This window comes from Neoarius graeffei, chromosome 13 (genome assembly GCF_027579695.1).
Source record: "Neoarius graeffei isolate fNeoGra1 chromosome 13, fNeoGra1.pri, whole genome shotgun sequence".
Taxonomy (NCBI): Eukaryota; Metazoa; Chordata; class Actinopteri; order Siluriformes; family Ariidae; genus Neoarius; species Neoarius graeffei.
Window position 1 is genome coordinate 47,170,595 of NC_083581.1, and position 21,418 is coordinate 47,192,012.

The following is a 21,418-nucleotide window of genomic DNA, read 5'->3' on the forward strand; positions in this document are numbered from 1 at the left end:
GTGTGATGCAAGCCAGGAGTGGGTATAAAACCAGCATGTCTGCAGCAGTCTGTATCTGTCTTTCAACTGAAGACCACTGGATATTTTGTGGGAAAAATGTAAAAATTTTCAGTTTAAAGTTTAGAAAATGGGACCCAAGAAGAAGCGAGCAAAAGTGAAGTAACCCAGCCTGAAACAGCAGAGGGGGAGGAGGAGGAAGAATTTGATGTTAGCAGCACCGGCGAGCCCTGCACGGACAGGGAGAAGTATGCCTTCAAGCTGGCAGAAGGCACAGCACCCTGCCAGAGGGATTTTCACAGGTAAATACACATGCTTTAAACATTCATTTCAGTATCTATATGCTTATGCAATTAATATTATATATGCTGATTTTCATGTATGTTTCAGCTAACGACGCCCAGAAGTGAGGACATTGCAATCCCATCATCGCTGTCAGGCCATTGTACCATGCTCAGTGAAAAGGACAAGGACATCCCGACACCCTGTCCCACCACTCAGCAGGAGTAGGAGCAGGACAGCAGCTCGGAGTCAGAGTGAGTTTCAGTGCTCAAACTGTTGGGCTATTTAGCTGGGATTTTTTACAATGTAATAAAATGCATTATTCCCTTATACTCATGTTTTATTATTTGACGTTTGCATGGTAAATTAACATATACTCAAATAAAAACAGCAAATGTCCTTTCTACAATGCTACACGCTACATGATCGGTTCCTTCCCAATACATATACCCAGAGTCTTGCCCCTCGTGTCGCGTGCACTGCGTGCAGGTCATGTGCACACCGCACATAGGGGTAGAAAGTGAGACGTACTTCTGTCTTGCGGGCCGCACAAATAGCAAGTGTGGAATACTTGTGTAGTATTTCTGAGGCACGCCACTCGTATAATAACCGGGCGCCACTCGTGTCTTACTGTCATCGCAAAAATCCCCTACTAGCCGTGCTGCTGACTTGGTTCAGGCGTACAAAAGGAGTACGGGTCCCGTACGTAGTGTATGCATTCTTGATTTGTCGCAAGGCCAGTAGAATTTGCATGTGCAGGACCAAACGTCTCCACGGGCAGTCTGCGACCTTCTATGGCGCTGAACACGCGCAAGTCTCAAGCACGGTTTTGCCAAATTTTTTACCGTAGACCGCCCGTAGCAGCACGTACAGTGGGTTGTGAGTAATGAAGGGAAATTTCACCTTTCAGAATGACAATGACCCACAGAACATATTCAAATCGACAAAGGAATGGCTTCACCAAATCAAGATCAAGGTTTTGGAATGGCCCAGCTGGAGTCCAAGTCTAAATTCAATCGAAAATGTGTGGGGTGAAGAACAGAGCTGTGCAGAGGAGATGCCCAGCCCATCTGACAGCATTAGAATGCTTCTACAAGGATAAAGGCAGAATACACTGAGTCAACCATCATTATCGATGGCCAACAATTAAAGAACACAGACGCATTCATATATATCAGGAAGCATGCTCTCAAGTGACGGCTAACTAGACAGAGAATTACCAACTGCTCCGCTGTCGAACGCATGATCATTAAGCACCAGCTACAGTGGACTGGGCATCTGGTCCATATGGACAACCATAGAATCCCAAAGAAACTATTCTGTGGAGAACTGGTCATCTGAGAGCAAGGTATCAGAAGACCAAAGAAGCGATTTAAGGACTGCATCATAAGCGGTGTTCACACGGCACATATTTGCATTGATGCTGCACCGATGTATTTTGTTGCGATATATCTTACACCGGTGTAAATTTTGTGGAGCGTTCACACGTCACAAACCTGCTTACTAGAGAGAAGCGTGTTAGCACCGGTGCAGCCCCACTTGCGTTCACACGGCAGTTTTTGTGACCGTGCTATACGATAGTAATAATGCGGAAATGAAATATGCGCATGCGTGAAAACGTACTTCCTTTTCCTGCCTTGTGATTGATATATCGAAAAACCATGGTTTATACTTCTCCAGACAAACTTTCTACGTTGTGGTCTATCAGACACCGTAAAAGGGTAAAAGAGAGAAAGGAAAGGTTGCACAAGTACAAGAGAGCACGAAAACGACGCATTCTACAATTCATTCGGCAACAAATCGACGACTTCGTGTCGTTCATGGCCATGTGGACGGTTGTCATGGCATCACCAAGCGCCGGGAAAACAACGTGGATGAAGACACGCAGTTCTGTTGTTGTTGATATTCGCCATTTTGGAAGCGCAAAATACCAGGATGCAAATTATGCAATGCCCGTATGTAATCAACTCTCCTCACGCGTAGCGAGTCTACCCCTGTAGCGTTCAGACGTCCCATTTTATATCGGTGCTGCCCCGCAAACTAGCATTTACTCCGGAGTAAATTTCTTAAACCACCTCCCGAGCAGGGTTAGATCTGCACCAGTTTAAGCAGCTTTCAGGGGCTACGCCGGTATAACTTTGTACCGTGTGAACGCTCTACTGGGGCAGCCCCGGTGCTATACCGGAGTAAAAGTTGCCGTGTGAACACCCCTATAAAGTCTCTGAAGTACTGTGGCATAACCCTGTCACCCTCGAGCTAAAAGCTGCCATCCACGATTTATGGAGGAGATCTTCCATCCAGAACTGCAAATTCACAATAAAGATAGAATTTTTTTTTTTTTAAATCACATCACAAAAACCTGCCATTTTAAACTTTATATCCACTGTAATTGTCAAAACATTACTACAACGAACAAATCCATTCACTGACATTATATTATAATGTCTAAACCTGACAAATATTTTATTCTTGTATAATATTGAGATGTGGTATCACAGTGTGGATATAATGCTCCAAGTTATGTTTAGCTGTTTATTTAGAAATAGGTCTTAAGTTACAGTGAAGCTAAGACATTTAAGACCCATGCATGGTGTAGTTTATACTGTAGGAGTGAAAATGATGCAGATTTGGATTTCACCTGGAAGGCCAGTGCAAGAATGCTTCTTGCTGCAGGGACATCTCCAGCCAGCCACTTGGACTTGGCCCCCATCAGCCATAACACCTCTGCCTTGGGACAGTGAGCCACAGCCCTCTGCAGAAGAGCCTCCAGAGACTCTCTAAGAGAATGAGAAAGACAAAATCAACTGATCATTCCAAGCAAAAATCTATCAAGGTGACCCCCCCCCACCCTTCTGCATCTGCCAACAAGTAATTTGGCCCACTCTTCCTGAGCAAACTGCTCTAACTGACTCTGGCTGATTCAAGATAGGAAGAGTTACTAATCATTTATCTACATTAGAACTGCCGTCTTACCGTGTACCGTGACTCTTCTCAAAGTAAGCTGCTCGAAGCCACACACTCTTTTTGCTGGGGAAGACCTGCAATGCGTGGGCATAGATGGCACGAGCGCATTCCATTGCTCCATGAGCCACACACTAGCACACGCACACACAAGGTCCAAGTTAGAATTAAAAAATATATATATATAAAACACAAACAATTAAAACCAATAAAATTTTTTTTTTTTGCAGTCCGGTTTCCATCAAATCCTGCGCTCTGATTGGCTGGCGAGCGGGTCCGTGTCCTACGATACGGACCCCGGTTATGGACCTTTGGCGACTCAGTCGTTCACAACAAACATAGTAGCAATTTTTGTCAACATTTATTTTCACATTTCTCAGGAGAATAGCATTAATTTTACAGCATGGATAGCGATAACGACAGTCTTCACAGTGAAAGCGAGTTTTACTACCCTGAGGAAGATGAAATAAAAAAAAAAAAAAAATTTCAGGAGAAAGCTAAAAACCTGTATCTGTTGCTAACGCAGAGCAAAAACATGGCTGAATCCTGAATGAATCAAATTTTTTTTTTTAAAGATTTTTTTTTTTGGCTTTTTTCACCCTTTTATTATTGGATAGGACAGTGTAGAGACAGGAAATGAGCTGGAGAGAGAGACGGGGAGGGATCGGGAAATGACCTCGGGCCGGAATCGAACCCGGGTCCCCGGATTTATGGTATGGCGCCTTATCCACCTGAACCACGACGCCCCCATGAATGACTCAATTTTGTATAAACAGGGGACTACATAGGTGGCAAAATGTAGTTTTTTTCCTGCCATGGAAGTGCACTTGTATACCGAGGAGGAAGCTATTTGAATTACAGCCGTGAATGAAGATTCAAAACGGCGGCTTGGCTCGGTTTTCCCTTTCGGGCGCTCTCGTTTTCTGTTAGAATTTAGGAAAGAAAAAAATAAATATATTATTTACCAGCTTAAGGTCGGTCCGTATGGTAAAATACCGTGACCTCAGTCTTGAATACTGACCTCGGCCCAGAGGGCCTCGCTCAGTACTTTCAAGACCTCGGTCACGGTATTTCACGATACGGACCTCCCAGCTGGTAAATAATATACATCACTCAAATTAAGTGTGCAACTGTAGAAAATGTGTCATTGAAACTGCCCCTAAAGTATGACCTTTCATGTACACTACAGAAACCATACCAAGACAGTGCGACGTGTGGTTAGGAAGGACACGGCTCATAAACTGCTTCTTAAAGTTCACTTGAGGTTATCTGTAAGACCAACAACCAGGACAGCCCCAACACCAAAGACTCCAGACCACTCTGCTCCCTCATGCACTTAACTTTCATGTACTGTGGGGTGTGTGTGAAAATTGCATGCTCCATGAATATGACCTGCTCTGTTTTTCTCAAAGGCACAGGGAACTCAACAACTAGGTGATTTTTGCATTTACATGCATCGTAAAATCATGCTTGGAACTTTGGTCCAAGTTCCAGGAGTGTACAACAGGTTCATGATCTATGCGTTTTTTCAAACATGAAAAATGGTGTCCCCAAAATGTAGCCCTTAAGAGGGTCTGAACTGGAATTTCACCCCAGGACTTCCCTTTGAACAACCACCAATCTGCACGACTAAACAAGGAGAGGCAGGAAGCCTGACCTGCCTCATCACACCTCAATATAAAATCCACTCAAAACGTCCGTGAGTTGAGCATTAGAATTTCATCCGCCTGGATCTACGATAATTAACTTCAGAGTCGTGTCTTCGAATTAATTCTGTCTGATCACACGTCACCCTCAGCCGAGTTTCCACCACTGCAAGACGTAGGGGTAGGGAAACTTCGGACCTTCAGTCCAAATATTCTAATAACGAAGGTGCTTACACTCTCGGCATCCTCCATCCATGTGTGTTTGCAGTCTTCCTCCTCAATGCCAATACCAATGACCGCTCTGATCACAGCCTGACAAGTGGCAACACTGCCAGCTTTATCACACTCCTCAGCATCCTGTATGGAGCAGGAAAGGAAAAAGAAAAAAAAAAAAAAAAGTGAGAGACATATGAACTGGACTGAAGGTTAAATGTTGTGCAGACTTATTTAAGAAGTGTACAGCATAATCAATGCAGTTGCATGCAAAGGTTTGGGGAAGTCTGGCCAAATCACACATTTTATTGATTTTTGAAAGTGAAAAGAAATAGATGCAACTGCCGCAAGCTCGCTAGCTAGATTCTGCAAACACTAATGCACAGTTACCAAATATAACTTACATATGAAACAACTTACTTTTTCAGTGCTTGTGCTCGTACATTTGGGCATCTGGAGTGCCTACTAACCCACAAAGTCAAGACAACCCAGTCAAGTTTTTTTTTTTTTTGGGGGGGGGGGGGGGGGGGGGGGGGGGGGTTTGCGTCGCTCAGAATATGCATAATTCAACAAGTTATTCAGATTCGGCTCCCCTCCTTGTGTCAAGAGAGGGAGGTCATTATAAAATACTACCACCCAAACAACCAATAACCAAAGTTATGTGCATTACTTGCTGCAAGATCCACAATACAGGTAACGCTCAACAATTGCAATGGTACACAAAGCCATACTCGCTTTGGCACACCCTGCAGAAGAGGGGGGTGTGATAAGCAGTGGCTCATTACCATTTATAGGAACAGACATTCAAACCAGCTGTTCTGAACAGGGTCGTTTAGCTGGTGAGAATGGTCCTATGGTGGTTAAAGGCCAATTTATGCTGACAACGCAGTCCTCGCAGATAGCGTCGCAGATAGCGTCCGCGTAGCCCCCCCACCTTCGCAGACGCTCTGCGCGCACCTCCCAAAAATTGTGACCACCGCAGAAGCCTCGCAGACAGCATCGCAGACAAGAGGGCTCTGATTGGTCCACTCTACATCCGCTGTACACGCACTTCCGCTTCCCTACTTTCCCGGTTTGGTTTGTTTTCACGACCGCCATTTTTAAAAACACGAGCGAAGATGGAGCAGCACGAAGAGCGGTTGATCGAGGAAGTGAGGAAGTACGGACATCTATACGACTCCAGTTCTAGTCATTATAAGTAACCGGAGGATAAACACTCCACTAACCACACCCACCAACTACTCCACGACTTCGCGCCCCCTTGCGTTGTGGCGGTGAATAACATCGCGCACACCTATTACTCCCCGCTCAACGATAAATTACAACTGTCTGCGAAAAGCTATCTGCGAAAGCCTTGTCGCAAGAGCATGCAGAGGCCCTTAGGCTACATCCACACGACAACGGCAATGAGATTTTTTTTTTTTAAATATCGCATTCACATGGGCAACGGATCAGTAAAATATCAGGTTCATATGGCAACGCAACGCTTGCTGAAAACGATGCAATACACATACCACACCTCTACGTGCGCTGTAAGACGGTCCCATAGGAGACACCAGAACAATAGAAGTAGTAGACGCATGCGCATAAACCCCTTCTTCTGTAGCATCAGCCACATAAAGTTTTGATTATTAGTCAGTAGCGTAAAATAGTATCTATTGTCTAAGACACTTATTTATATTTCATATTAAAGCGTCTATGTAAATTAATACATAGAAAGCCTGGCCAGGCGCTGAACGTTCTTCTGCCTTCACTTTAAGAGAAATTCAGGGCGAGCATGAGCCTAGGTTCTTCCCTGTCACTCACCCTGTCACTGTCACACGCACACACCTTCTCACTCCCTACCCTATGGATATAGTCCCTTTAAATCACGTGCTCGTTTTTTGAATGGAGACGCGGAAAAAGGAATGAACGGGGTAGATGGAGAGAGAGAGAGAGAGAGAGAGAGAGGAATGAACGGGGGTAGATGGAAGCCGGTACACCAACATTCTGAGATCCTCCAGAATTCTTTAATGGTCCGGAATAAATTGAATGCTACACGTTGATGGATTACTTTGTTCTTCTACGCCCTTTTTGAGGAATGTATTGTCGGACTTAAACCAACATCTGAAGAGGTGAGATCGCTCCTTCCCCCCCCCCTATTTTTGCTGGCGGGATTGTCATGTGGTTGTGACGTCATCGTAAACAAATCCGTTCTACTCATCCAGACAACTTTGCAACAGCGCCGTTGCCAGATTTTTCCACTCTGGAACCCGTTCTCAAAAGATTTCGTTTTGGGACACCCAAAACGCCGGTGCCGTGTGGACGCCAGGCCGAAACGATAAACAATTTTATCAGATTCACCTGAATCCGTTGCCGTGTGGACAGGGCCTTAGTCTTGTGGTATTTTGACCAAAGCATGTCTTTGGTCAAAATCATCATCAAGATCTCAGAGAACTGTGTCAACATGTGGAAAAGGGGTAAGTCTCCTTTAATTAACTAATTAGCCTTCCTCTGACTTATTCAGACTCATTAGGCAGGCATTTCCCTCATTGGCATTAGGAATAACAATTCCAGATGATAATGCAATCTGACTTCAAACGGTGTACGAACACTCAGCCATGTACTTCTCTCTCTAAGCAACTGACTAAGGATTAGAAAATGAATTTAACCTCGTCATACAAAGCAAGTGAAGGCTATTTAACAGCTATTCCATGAAACTGAGTCGTATATGTGCTGATAGCTGATGAGGTGTGTAGCCAAGGACGCGTTATCCTAATGGGCTTCATGGGCAGCTGCCCAGGGCCTCGGCCACTAGGGGGCCTCGGAGGGTAGCGAGATCGGAAAATATGAAACGATATTTTCAGAAGTTTTGATCGTATTGATAACATTTCTGATGCATTTCGCCACCCGTAAGGAAGCCCACCTTGTCCCGTCGCATAAATCACCCGTCATTGTCAATATGATCACTGTCCACCATGTCTTCACACGCTACGCCAGCTTGAGTTCAATGATTTAATTAATGACTTCGCTTTCCAGAAAAGTAGGAAAGTGCCCTTGTAAGTTGACCCATGGCTGTCAAACTGAATGCGCGAAGCTGTGTGCCACTGCTGTTTGGGACATTACGTGTGTGAAAGGATGAAATGTTTCACATCGCCTAACATTTTGAGATTTATTTCTGAGAAGCAAGATATTTTTCTTTGTTATCACTCTTTGTTTTCACAAGTTAAAAGTCGCCTGGATTCCAAAATGAAAACGAATGGTTATATACCAAATGAATGTTCTTGTTCTGAATACTAAAGAAACTGTTGTAGGCCGAGGTTATGTTCTTGACATGTTGTTCATTGACTCACTCATTCAAAGGCTTCTTGAGGCTAAACTTTAGTTAACCAGACTTGTTAACCGTGATGTCTGATGGATTTTTTCACCATGCAATTGCCTATTTCACCATTGCTTTTTCTCGATTAAATAGGTGTTGATGGATAAAGTTTTATCGTTCAATAGCATTTCTAATTGTGCCACTGTCATTATTTAAGTTTCTGTGTCTAGTTAGACAGGCACGTCTGAGGGGGTGAATTTGCTGAGTGCAGTTGACAACAGGCGGGGGTGGGGTGGGGGGGTGTCTGCCCAGGGCCTCGGCAAGGGTTAACACGGCCCTGCGCGTAGCACCAAATTGGCTATAAACCATGTACGATGAGACTGAGTGGAATAACTTATTCCATTCACAGGACTTTCAGAAATGGAGCATTTTTGTTATTTTTTTGCAAATTCGATAAATAAAAACTTTATACAAAATCATTTCCGTTTAGAATGTAAACAAACCGGCAAAATGACAGTGGCAATTTGTGAAAAATGCTGCTATAATCATTCTTGAAATAAAAAAAAAAAAATCTCATCAAATACTTTTATTCCATATTTTGTTTCTTTGTATATTTTGGGGTTTTGTTTTCGAGCAGAGTTTTTATTTCATCCTTGGTTAGTTGAACAAAACGCTCCACCGTTTTGGTTTTCTCTACTCATAGTATATGAGCCGGTATCCTCGAGTAGCCAATCAGAGCATGCGATTGGTCATATCCAGTGAATGTAGATAGAATAAAAAAAAATTAATTAAATTTATATATATCCATCCAATATACACTGTCAAATGTTAAGAAATGGCAGTTAAGGGAAGCGTGGAAGTCAAGGCAAGATGCAGAATACCAAGAAAACATTCAGACAGAAGCGCACATTCAAAGCAAAATCCCCAGATGACAGCAAGAAGCTGCAGAAGAGTTTAGCTGACACAGGAGTGGTGGTGCACTGTTGTACTGTACAGTGTTCCTTGCATAAACATGGTTTGCATGGTTGAGTCATCAGAAGGAAACTTTACCTGCAACCTCATCGCAAAAGTGAAGGTCTGAATGCAAAACATCCAGATAATTTTTGGAAACAAGTGCTGTTTACTGATGAACTAAAAAAACGGAACTCTAGAAACAAGTCATCCAATGTACATTTTTTTTGGGGGGGGGGGGGGGGGGGGGGGGCGGCATGGATGGATCATTTGAGGAAAAGAACACCTTGCCACCTGTTAAGCATGAGGGTGGATCAGTAATGCTCGAGTTATGTGGCAGCCAGTGGCGATCCTAGAGTGATTTACTCCCCGGGCGAAACCCCCTGCCGGCGCCCCCCCGGCCCGTCGTTTTTTTTTTCGGGGGGTTTTATTTGGGGACCTTTTTTTTTTCGCGCTCGTGCCCCCCCCGCGTTAGGCTCTGTATTAGCCAACAGAATGTTAACAGCTTTACATGGTCGTTTAAACATTTCTCACCGTGTGTTGTACGTCGCGGACACGGCCCGTTATAAATTTGCTGTTACCAGAATGGCAATGATCAAGTCGTAATGTATCACTTAAGACTCTGTGTAATGTCATAGTAGTGTAGTACTATGGTAGTAAAGTCTTTTTGATGACTAGTACAATGTTTTTTTTCGGGGGACCTTTTTTTTTTGGGACCGTTTTTTTTTTTTCGCGCCCGCGCCGCCCCCCCGTGATGCCGCCCCGGCTGGCTGCCCGGTCGGACCGCTCCCAGGACCACCCCGGTGGCAGCCAGTCGTACAGGAAACATTTACAGCCAAAAATCCATTGAAGTATCACCTTCAAATTTTGAAATTGCAATCTTGGAAGCTAAAAATTTCAAAAATCTATTTCCGATAAAAGACAACTGATTCAAATAAACACATTTCATACTGGTCATGCATCACTGGAATTCATTATTTTAACATGGCAGCTACAAAGCAAAATTAGCTCAGAAATGACCATTTGTAAGCATTCGTAGCTCACCTGTATCCACTGCTCACGGTTGATCTCTACCCCATTGGCCCTCAGGGAGGTGACTGCTCGGTCAATGATCTTCTCCACCATCTGCGTGTTGCCATTGGCCTCCTCCAACTTGGCGGCTGTGATCCAGATGTGCCGATCAGTTGGAATGTTCTCACGAGCCTTGTTCAGAACACGTCTTGCATTCTCATAAGTCTCTAACCGGGCCAAGGCAAGCCACAGCTAAAAGCACAGTGAAATGGTGTGTGAGAGGGATACAGTTCTGTATGTATGTATGTATGTATGTATGTATTTTATAATATATAAATATTAAAAAAAAAAAAAAAAAGTGTATAAAACAAACAAACAAAAAAAAAAACCCATACATACACACGGTATATGGCTAAACAGCAATTTGAGAGCATGACTGTACCTCTACACTGGTTGGGCAGCACTCCACAGCTCGGCTCAACATAATTCTGGCATCCTCAGGCTCCTCCAGTTCAACAGCTGTCTTCCACAGGCGCACTGATTTAGATACGTTCTCTAGAGCTGCGGTTGTGGATTTACACACACCAGGAAATTCATTACACAAAAAAAAAAAAAAGTTCCAGGAATACTGTGCAATATATTACAGTGCTTGGCACCAATTGTGAGTTGTAGCTCCATATTTCACGAATAGCGAGACAAAAAAAAAAAAAAAAAAAACCCGCACACGTATAAAACAATGCGCTGATTAAATCCTGATGAGCGTTGCCTTGTAAATGGTTCTATGTGGTGGAATGCACTTGATGGGCGTTTACTGGATGTTGCTGTGGCTGATTTATGGCCAAAAGTGAGGAAAAATCAAGTTTTGAAATTGAGGTTTTCTGCCTGTAACTACTTCAATACCTTGACTTTAAACAGGCATGCGAAGAACAAAAAAAAAAAAAGTCAGGAAACCAAAGAGCGGAGCACAGCACAGTGACTCCCTTTACCCCACAACCGACCCAGTACCCCCACAGCAGTTTGCAGATATACAAAACAATTTAGCTACTATTAAATGAAAATCAAATCAACTGAATATCTGACCAATCACACACTTTGTCTCACACACTTTCTGTAGATCGTGCATGCGCATGTGTGTGTGTGTGGGGTGTGTGTGTGCAGCATGATGTCTCATGTCTGATCCAGTTTCTGTCGGTGACCCTCTGCCACAGCTGAGCAAGCACACTTGGCATTTTCTCTGCAGAAATGCAGTCTAGTTCCAGCTTGTGCATTCTTTTTAGCATCATTGTGGCATTTATATGCTACACAATGAGACATACTTATTTAAAAACTGACAAATTTGGTAAAAATGCTTTTAAAACCAGCAAAACTATGATGTAAACAGAGAATATAAACAGCTGAGCTGCTCCAAGCGACCACTACCTGACGTCATCGCATACGTCACCACCGCAGGAAGCCCATCTGGCATTTTAAGGAAAATTAATTTCTCTCGAATGATATTTGGTCTCGGAAAATGAAAGTTTGATTTTTGAAATCTGTGACTACTTTTACTTCAAATAAGTTTGAGAATAAATCTGCTGGAGGATCCCTTTAAAAAGAGAAAAATCTGTATGACTTGTACTTTTTTTTTTAAATGACTTTACTGAGGACAGAAAAAGAAATTAATAGAAACCAGAAGGTAGTTGTTTTAGTATTAACTTAAACAAAGATGCAATATTTCAAAACTGTCGGAAACAGTGGAATTTTCTTTAAATGACAGACACTCAATCACTGACCCTTGCGCAGGACTCGTTTCTTGCCCCTGATGTCTGTCTCAAGCTCAGCTGCTCGAATGTAGATGCGCACAGACTGAGGGAGGTGACGCACAGCCTGAGCAACAACTGCCTTTGCAGTGTCTCCTGGTTGCAGACGTGCAGCCTCCAGCCATACATCCTCACTCTGCACATTTAAAAAACAAAACAAAAAATAAAAAAACAAACCAAACAAACAAACAAAACACACACACACACACACACACACACACACACACGTAAACACCAATCCCTTGGGGTTTTAAACAGGCTACGTTTAGCCAGAGCTCAACATTCCTGTTAATCTGTGAATAACATCCTTTGTAATAACTAATACCCAGGTTAAATCTTTTCTTTGTTACAAATTTTTAATACTGTCCAATGAATTGTATTTGTCCACATTTCTATAGCACATGCAACCATTTTGGAAAACAGTGGCCCCAATCAGACCTACTTGGTATTTTTGGGAATCACCTCACAAGTGGACAGCACTAAATAGTGTGCGCGAATGGGGTCAAGCATGTCTTGTGATCCCATCACCCAGACCACTTGCTAAGGCAGCGGTGCGGGAAGACATTATCAGCAGGGGGTGCTGTGACGTGACCTGGGACATTTTTTTGAAGGGGGGTCTGGGGGTCCTCCCCCAGAAAATTTTGTATTTCTTAGATGCAATTTCCTGCATTTTAACCAATCAGGCGTCCGAAATCCTTTTAAGCTTGCAATTGCAATATTTCGTTAAACTGCCTACTATTTATAGGCCTAATCCGTAAAAACGACATTTGTTTTTTTTTTTTTGAGTGATGATGGAAGAATCTGAAGCCTGTCTGTCAATGACAATTCTCAGTTAACACGATTACGAAGGACAGGTTATTTTAGAAGCAGAAGCACACAGCTGTGGTTTAACAGTCACAGGTTTTACATCTGCTCTAGATAAACTGAAGGAGACGCGGATTCCACCCGATTACAGCCTTACATACCCAGATCCAGTCAAGCGAGTGTGCATTTCAAATACAGTAGTTAGTCGCACGCACGCACACACACGAAACAGAACAACACTCTCGCTGGAACAACACAAACACCATGGTTCTCTCAATCAACAGACCGAAATCCATGAACCCACTCATCCTACTACTATGGGTTAGTGACACTAACTTAGTGTTCTATTGCAAAAATTACTCATAAAAGTGATGCAGCGGTATTTCACACTCTCCATTGAGAAAAGTAAAAGTAAAACATGATGAGCATGGACACACCGTTTTAAACGAACATTTTTTTAAGACTGTAGTTACATCTGAGTCAACTTCAAAGCACGATGCTAGCAACACCTGCACTTGTTCAAGGCATACCAAATAGGCTCAAGTGAACACGACACAGCGGGCAAAATTAATAACCAAATGGCCTTACCTTAAAACGCTGTCTTGATCATATGACTTCTCGCAATTATTCCACTTAAATCCACACGGTTTAACACACCCAACGCAGATACCAAGCTGGAAATGTGCTAACATTGTATTTCTCTACAGACGGTCGACTCGTACTCGCTTCCTGTTGTAATTTCGCGCGCTGAAAAGCTGAACGTCAACGTCACGACAAAAAAAAAAATTCTGATGGTCCACTAGGCTACATATTAAGTTACAAGTTTTAATTAAATCCTTTTTTAAATAACTAAAATGTAGCCCTCATCAACCTACATCTAAAACATGACATATAAAATCAGCAGAGCCAAATGAAAACCAATAAATAAGCAAATATATTTTCACGTAAGTTTTGTTTTATGTTCATGTCAGTTTTGAGGGTCCACCACCAGGGGGTGCTGCCACACCCCCCGCACCCGCGCCGGTGTGCTAAGGTGCTCTTAGAAGCTTGAGGCCACATTACCATTGTAGTGTCATAAGCAATGCATCCCGATAACTTCAAAAGACGACCTATGCTGTGTTCACACTTATACCGGTACGATAGTGGTATAACTGTATCGATACAAAGTATACCGGTACAGTTTAGTGCATCTGTCCACACTAGTGAGAAATGTTTGCGGTTTTCTTTCACAGAAGTTGAAATGCGCGTGCGCGAAATGTTTCCATGGTTACCGAGTAACTTCCTTCCGAGAATATGGCGGATGAAACAACGTGTGTGTGCTTTTTGTTGTCAGTGTACAGTCTGTATTTCTGGTGGTCATTTATTCAGTCGAATCGTATAAAACGTGCGAGGCAGTTGAGAAAGAAACAAAGAAAACGAATCTCCCTTTCTCCCCCCTCACTTTCTCCCTCTTCCCCTCCCTTTTTCCCCTCTTTCCTTCTCTTCCCCTCCCTTTCTCTCCCTTTTCCCCCTCTTCCTCCTTTCTTCCTCCCTCTTTCCCTTTCTTTGCTCCATGTAGCTCCACGGTCGTTTCATTTCCGCATGCGCATTATATTTGTATCGATACAGAGCTGCTTCATCTGTCCACACTACAGCGAAGCGCTACAGTACCGATACTGTACCGGTACAAAACCCATACATTTGTGGGTTTCGTACCGATACAGTTATACCGCTACAGTACCGGTATAGTTGCTAGTGTGGACAGGTGTTGCGGTACGAAAGTAGTATCGTATCGGTACAAAATCCCTAGTGTGGACAGGGTACTAGTGACAAGTGTTACCAGGTTCATGATTTCCCTGAAATAATTATGCTACTTTTGAACGATCCAGCCATGCTTTCATAGAATTTGTATGTTGCTTATGAATTAAATCTCGATATTAAAACATACATATCTACTTCACGATAGCCCTTCTTATATGCACACGTCTTACTGTTATTAACATACAGTACTGTGCAAAAGTCTTAGGCACATGTAAAGAAATGCTGTAAATCAAAAATGGTTTAAAAAAAAGAATGTTTCAACATAAAACACACTATTAAACAGCAGTCAGCCATAATAAATGAAAAAAGTCAGTATTTGGTGCGAGACGACCCTTTGCTTAAAAAAAAAAAAAAGCAGTCTCCGGTACAATGAGTGCAGTTTTATAAGGAAATGAGCTGTAGGTTTTACTGAGCATCTTGCAGAACCAGCCACAGTTCTTCTGGACATTTTGTCACACTTGCTTCTTAATTTTGCAGTAAAACCCAGTAGCCTTCATTATATTTTCTTTTTTAATCTGAAAAGTGCTCTCTGTAACATACACTACCGTTCAAAAGTTTGGGGTCACCCAGACAATTTTGTGTTTTCCATGAAAAGTCACACTTTTATTTACCACCATAAGTTGTAAAATGAATAGAAAATATAGTCAAGACATTTTTCTGGCCATTTTGAGCGTTTAATCGACCCCACAAATGTGATGCTCCAGAAACTCAATCTGCTCAAAGGAAGGTCAGTTTTATAGCTTCTCTAAAGAGCTCAACTGTTTTCAGCTGTGCTAACATGATTGTACAAGGGTTTTCTAATCATCCATTAGCCTTCTGAGGCAATGAGCAAACACATTGTACCATTAGAACACTGGAGTGAGAGTTGCTGGAAATGGGCCTCTATACACCTATGGAGATATTGCACCAAAAACCACACATTTGCAGCTAGAATAGTCATTTACCACATTAGCAATGTATAGAGTGGATTTCTGATTAGTTTAAAGTGATCTGCATTGAAAAGAACAGTGCTTTTCTTTCAAAAATAAGGACATTTCAAAGTGACCCCAAACTTTTGAACGGTAGTGTATTTATTAAAAAAAAAAAAAAAAAGCCTAAGGCTTTTGCACAGTACTGCATATAAATGTTAAGCCTTGCTTGTTACTATATCAAAACATGGGCCACTTTTGACTGTAAAGTGGTTTATTCATTAAATCACAGCTATTATTTATGACCATATATGTAGTAATACAAGACCATTTAAAACACCTTGCAGAACATTCAACCTATTTTAAGTGTCCATCCATCTATTATCTGTTGCTGCTTATCCTGTTCTACAGGGTCATGGGCAAGCTGGAGCCTATCCCAGCTGACTACGGGCGAGAGGTGGGGTACACCCTGGACAAGTCGCTAGGTCATCGCAGGGCTGACACACAGACAACCATTCACACCTACGGTCAATATATGGCCCTTTTCCACTACCCTTTTTCAGCTCACTTCAGCTCGCTTCAGCCCGACACGGCTCGCGTTTCGACTACCAAAGAACAGCACGACTCAGCTCGCTTCAGCCCTGCTTAGCCCCTAAAACTCGCACCGTTTTGGAGTGGGGCTGAAGCGAGCCAAACCGAGCCGAGTGAGGCTAGGGGCGTGAGCAGACACTCCCCTGTGCACTGATTGGTGAGGAGGAGTGTCCTCACATGCCCACACACGCCCCGCGAGCACGCTGGGATCTGTAAACACCGTAAACCCGGAAGAAGAATAATTACGAATTACGAGAATTTCTGAAGCCTTATGTGCCTCGCCTCATCTATACGCTCTTGCCAGTATCTGTTGGCGTTGTCGGTGACAACAAGCCACAGCACCAAGACCAGCAACACTAACGACTCCATGTCCTCCATGTTTATTGTTTACTATCCGGGTCGTGAGACTACCGCTTAAAAGCTCACTGATGTCACTGTTTGCGCTGCTTAACGACATCACATGACGTCCACCCACTTTTGCTAACTCCACCCAATGTGTCCACCCACTTCCAGCCAGCACGGTTCAGCGCGGTTGTAGTCGAAATGCAACTCCAACAGCCCCGCTCAGCTCGACTCAGCCCAACTCAGCACGGCACGGCTCAGCCCGACTCAGCCGCGTTTGTAGTGGAAAAGCGGCATTAGAGTCGCCAGTTAACCTAACCTGCATGTCTTTGGACTGTGGGGGAAACCGGAGCACCCGGAGGAAACCCACGCGGACACAGGGAGAACATGCAAACTCCGCACAGAAAGGCCCTCGTCGGCCGCTGGGCTCGAATCCAGGACCTTCTTGCTGTGAGGCGACAGCGCTAACCACTACACCACCGTGCCACCCTCCATTTAAGAAGCTAGAGTGTTTATAAATACTGCTTTTTAACGAATTAGCCTTATGGGGTCTATGGAGCCTCACCAGGGATCTGTGACTTTTTTTTTTTGGTCGTTACAGCAGTGGATACCATACCTCAGTAAGCAACACAAGCTGACTTTTCTCTTTCAGCTAGTACTTCAGTTCCTGTTCATTTATACGAGACCTTCCTAAGGGCAGTCCCTACGTGTGTAAAATAACTGGAAGACAGGGAGAAGCCCATGTCATGTTTGGGCCATGATGAAATTTTTAGTTATTGATTACAAAGCCAAGGATAGTTCCATAATCGTTTCAGAGAACCTGCTTTAAATGAGGCCTATCAGAATAAAAAAATTTGGTATGCATTTGATAGTTATCATAGAGCAACTTTAGTTAATGTGATTTATTGATATTACTGACAAAGGGTATATTTACCTTGAGTACAATCTAATGTCTCAAAGAGGGTGTGGGTATATTTAACTGTTGTATAGCATTACGTGAACACACACATGGAACGTGTGCATGACTGCGTATGAAAGAGGAGTTCAGCTGACCTTGGGACACATCTCAGTTCCTTTCATGATGAGATTTCTGGCCACCTGCAATTTGCCGGTCACCTCTTCCAAACGTGCTGAGGCAATCCAGGCAGGGGGGTGGTGAGGGTTCGTCTCCCTTACTGACTTCAACAACAGACGTGCCTTCTTAATATCACTACACAAAAACCACACGCACAATCAGATAAGCCATGAAAGCTTGGAGAATCATTTATGGCTGGGGATATATTCAAGAGTAGCATTAACACACTCAAAATTAAATAGTTGAACAAATCATTCACTAAATATTTAATAACCAGATGCATTTAATTGATTGAAAAAAAAATCAGTACTATTTGAAGGATATCCTGTATAAAAAGGAAACAAGTAAATTACCTGATGTCACCTCCATGTGTTGGGATCATGGAGTTGAGGTCTGTCAGATAGCCTTTAGGGTCCACCACAGTCTGTCCACTCACAGAGTCAGAAACCTGAGCAAAAAATGCTAAATTTCGTTATAGCCCCTAATGATACAGGATAGTTTCAGCTTGGTCAGTGCTTAATGAAAGCATTCTACCTCATCTCATCTCATTATCTCTAGCCGCTTTATCCTTCTACAGGGTCACAGGCAAGCTGGAGCCTATCCCAGCTGACTATGGGCGAAAGGCGGGGTACACCCTGGACAAGTCGCCAGGTCATCACAGGGCTGACACATAGACACAGACAACCATTCACACTCACATTCACACCTACGGCCAATTTAGAGTCACCAGTTAACCTAACCTACATGTCTTTGGACTGTGGGGGAAACCGGAGCACCCGGAGGAAACCCACGCGGACACGGGGAGAACATGCAAACTCCACACAGAAAGGCCCTCGCCGGCCACAGGGGCTCGAACCCGGACCTTCTTGCTGTGAGGCGACAGCGCTAACCACTACACCACCGTGCCGCCCCAGCATTCTACCTATTATACTTAAATAATTGAATAGGAATAGTCTTGAATACAAGTAATTAAAACTTCTATTAAGCTGACGGACAAGTCAGAGTTAAACCAAGGCCAACCAGGCTCAGCATATTCAATATAGTCAAGCAAACCTTCAAATTACTGGGGACCTTTTAAAACCCAGTGGTTCAGAATAAGCAAGTTAGAAGTACATGGGCAATATAGCTAGAAAATGCATCACAAAGTTTCATTTCAGTTGATCTAGAGACTTGCTGATCAGTTTTAAATTGCCTACTTTTAATAATTAACCCCGCCGACAGTAGTCGGAGGGGTTATTATTTTCACCTGCGTCAGTCTGTGTGTGTGTGTGTGTGTGTGTGTGTGTGTGTATCTGTCTGTCTGTGTGTCTGCAAGATATCTCAAGAACCAATGGATCGATTTGGACCAAATTTTGTACGTGTTGCCAATCACCCAGGAAGGAAACCATTAAATTTTGGAGGTCAAAGGTCAAAGGTCAAGGTCATGGCAGAACTTCGAAATTTTCGCCAAATGTATTAATGACCTAAAACTTGTGAACAAAGTAAAAGGCCTAAGGTTAAGGTCATTGTCAAGGTTTGTCACTGATCGTTAACCCCTAGTGATGGCTGTGCAGGCGGGGTTTGCACTCGTTAGTGTGTCCCTGTCTAGTTACCATTACTGGTACCATTATTGGAACCCCTGCATGTAATACTTTGTACAACCTCCCTTTGGCAGTAAAACAGCACAGAGTCTTCTCCGATCACATTTTATAAAAATGGAAATGCAGAGCAGGGCATCAGAGACCATTCCTCTTTACACAATCTCTCCAGATCATTCAGGCTCCTAGACTGCACAAAGGTGGATTTCCCTCCTAACACACACACCTCCACTAGGGTGCATCAGTTGCCCCCTAAAAATGAAAAGTTCCTCCGATCATGATGCATTTTTGTTATGTTCCTTTTGGTAAGAAAACACACTGGGTGAAATATTTTGACAAAATTCAAAAGTTTAATGGTGGCACCTAGCCTGGCAAGCCAGACTAAATGTGAATATTTAGTCTGGCCTCGATCCGTAGACATTTCCGAAGCGGGTAGGAGGAACAAACCGCCGTCTTTCAAACTGTCTCTGTGCGTATAGGCCAACGCTCTGACCAATCAGCGCAACAGTGACTGTGACGTAGTCAGAGCGACAGAAAGCAGTGGGGGAGGCCTTGAAATAAATAATTTTTCAAAATGCGTATTAATTAATAAACAGGTTCTAGATATTAAGAAGTTCGGAGATAATGACCACAAGTTTGGAGTCTGTACCATATACACATTTTTTTCCAAGTGTTTTTCAAGGGTTTGCTTAACCTGTTTTTGAGAGTTTTTATTTAGTGGTGCTTGGTGAAATAATTTCCCTTAAATTTAAAATAACGGGAAAATAAGAAACAATCAAAAAGTAATGTTTCAAAGCTGTTTATTAATTCTTCGTACTGCACAAACTAGCCCATCCTTTTGGCTACGAGCGGAGCCAGCTGGTAGATCAGACTTTTGCCATAGCCGGTCGACAAAACAGCGAAAACGTCCTTCTTGAAAAGGAATGAGCGGAGAGCCTCTTCCTGCTCATGTTTCAACGAAAACTCCAAGTCTAATTCTTCTAAAACTGATTCCAAAGCGGAGTCAAACGCGCGCTGTTCACTAGCCGTAGCCATCTTTCCTGCTGTGCTTTCTCCAGCGTCGCGCAGTTTTGTCATCATTCCTGCAAAAGCCCGCCCAAAGAATCCAAACAAAAACCTTGCGTTGTGATTGGCGGGCACGATTTGATGCCCGGGGTGTTTTTGTTTATATGGTGCGAGGCTAGACCCACTCGCTAGGCAAAAAATATTTTTGGCCGCTAGGCGGTTGGGTCTAGTTTACTAGGCTAGGTGGCACCAGGAGCTCAAAGTTATGGAAAAAGCTGCTATTTTATGACTTTTATGACAAAATTTCGATCACTTTTCATGAAACATTATGGCACCTTATAGAGTATACCAAATATCTCAGATACACGTTTTTAGTACATATTCTAAATATATTATCAAGCACAGTTTGAGTTTTAGCTGTTCATTGAATCATTGTTCAACTACTTTTAAACAATACAAATGTATTATGAATCACATTAATGCTTCTCAATCCCTTGCGAAGGTTCTTAACATGATCTCTGGCTCACAAGGAATCAATAAATGGAGTCCAACATTGTGATTCAAACCTTACGTGAAAACATAAAATAAGCGTTTTTTGGCAAAAAATGAACCTCATGGTGCCACCATTAGACTTTTGAATATGGTCAAAAAATTTTACAGGATGTCTTTATTGGTGAAAAGGAACACCCAAACAAAAATGCATCAGATTTTATGAAATTGAGGGCAACTGATGCACCCTAACCGCCACGATTTCAGACCAACTTCTGTATGCATGTGAAATTATCTGTTTTGAATGTATGGTTACTTTAAATGTGTGTGGTAAAGGTCACAAAAGTTTTTAAATACTATAAGCAGCAGTTTGTGTGTATATAGGCACAACAGGCTTGGTATGCAAGTCATCATGCTCAGTATCGATATTTTGTGCAGTTTAAACTTCATGAGCTGCTGTACGATGCATTACGATCCCACTAGTGAAGAACATTGATTTCATATGTAAACTGATGCAATTCATAAGAGTTGTGCTGTTTCCTGAATAGTGCAGAGCGATATGTAAAGCTCAGGACATATAGGGACACTTCGCTAACCTTCATTCCTGACTATCATCATTAACACCACAATTAACTAAAGTAACAAAATACAACGTCGGCTTCTCTTAAA

The 21,418-nt window shown here is 42.9% G+C and overlaps 1 protein-coding gene across 1 annotated transcript in view; it reads right to left on the reverse strand.

Moving 5' to 3' along the window:
• prpf6 (PRP6 pre-mRNA processing factor 6 homolog (S. cerevisiae)) overlaps positions 1-21,418 on the reverse strand; it is a 69,310-nt gene that overhangs the window by 21,610 nt on the left and 26,282 nt on the right. The window contains exons 7-14 of the mRNA XM_060937894.1: positions 18,032-18,126; positions 17,657-17,813; positions 12,132-12,294; positions 10,802-10,920; positions 10,393-10,611; positions 5,121-5,243; positions 3,253-3,374; positions 2,918-3,056 (exon numbers count right to left, since the gene is read on the reverse strand). Of these exons, the coding sequence (XP_060793877.1) occupies positions 2,918-3,056; positions 3,253-3,374; positions 5,121-5,243; positions 10,393-10,611; positions 10,802-10,920; positions 12,132-12,294; positions 17,657-17,813; positions 18,032-18,126 (1,137 nt within the window). The remainder of the gene's footprint in view (positions 1-2,917; positions 3,057-3,252; positions 3,375-5,120; positions 5,244-10,392; positions 10,612-10,801; positions 10,921-12,131; positions 12,295-17,656; positions 17,814-18,031; positions 18,127-21,418) is intronic.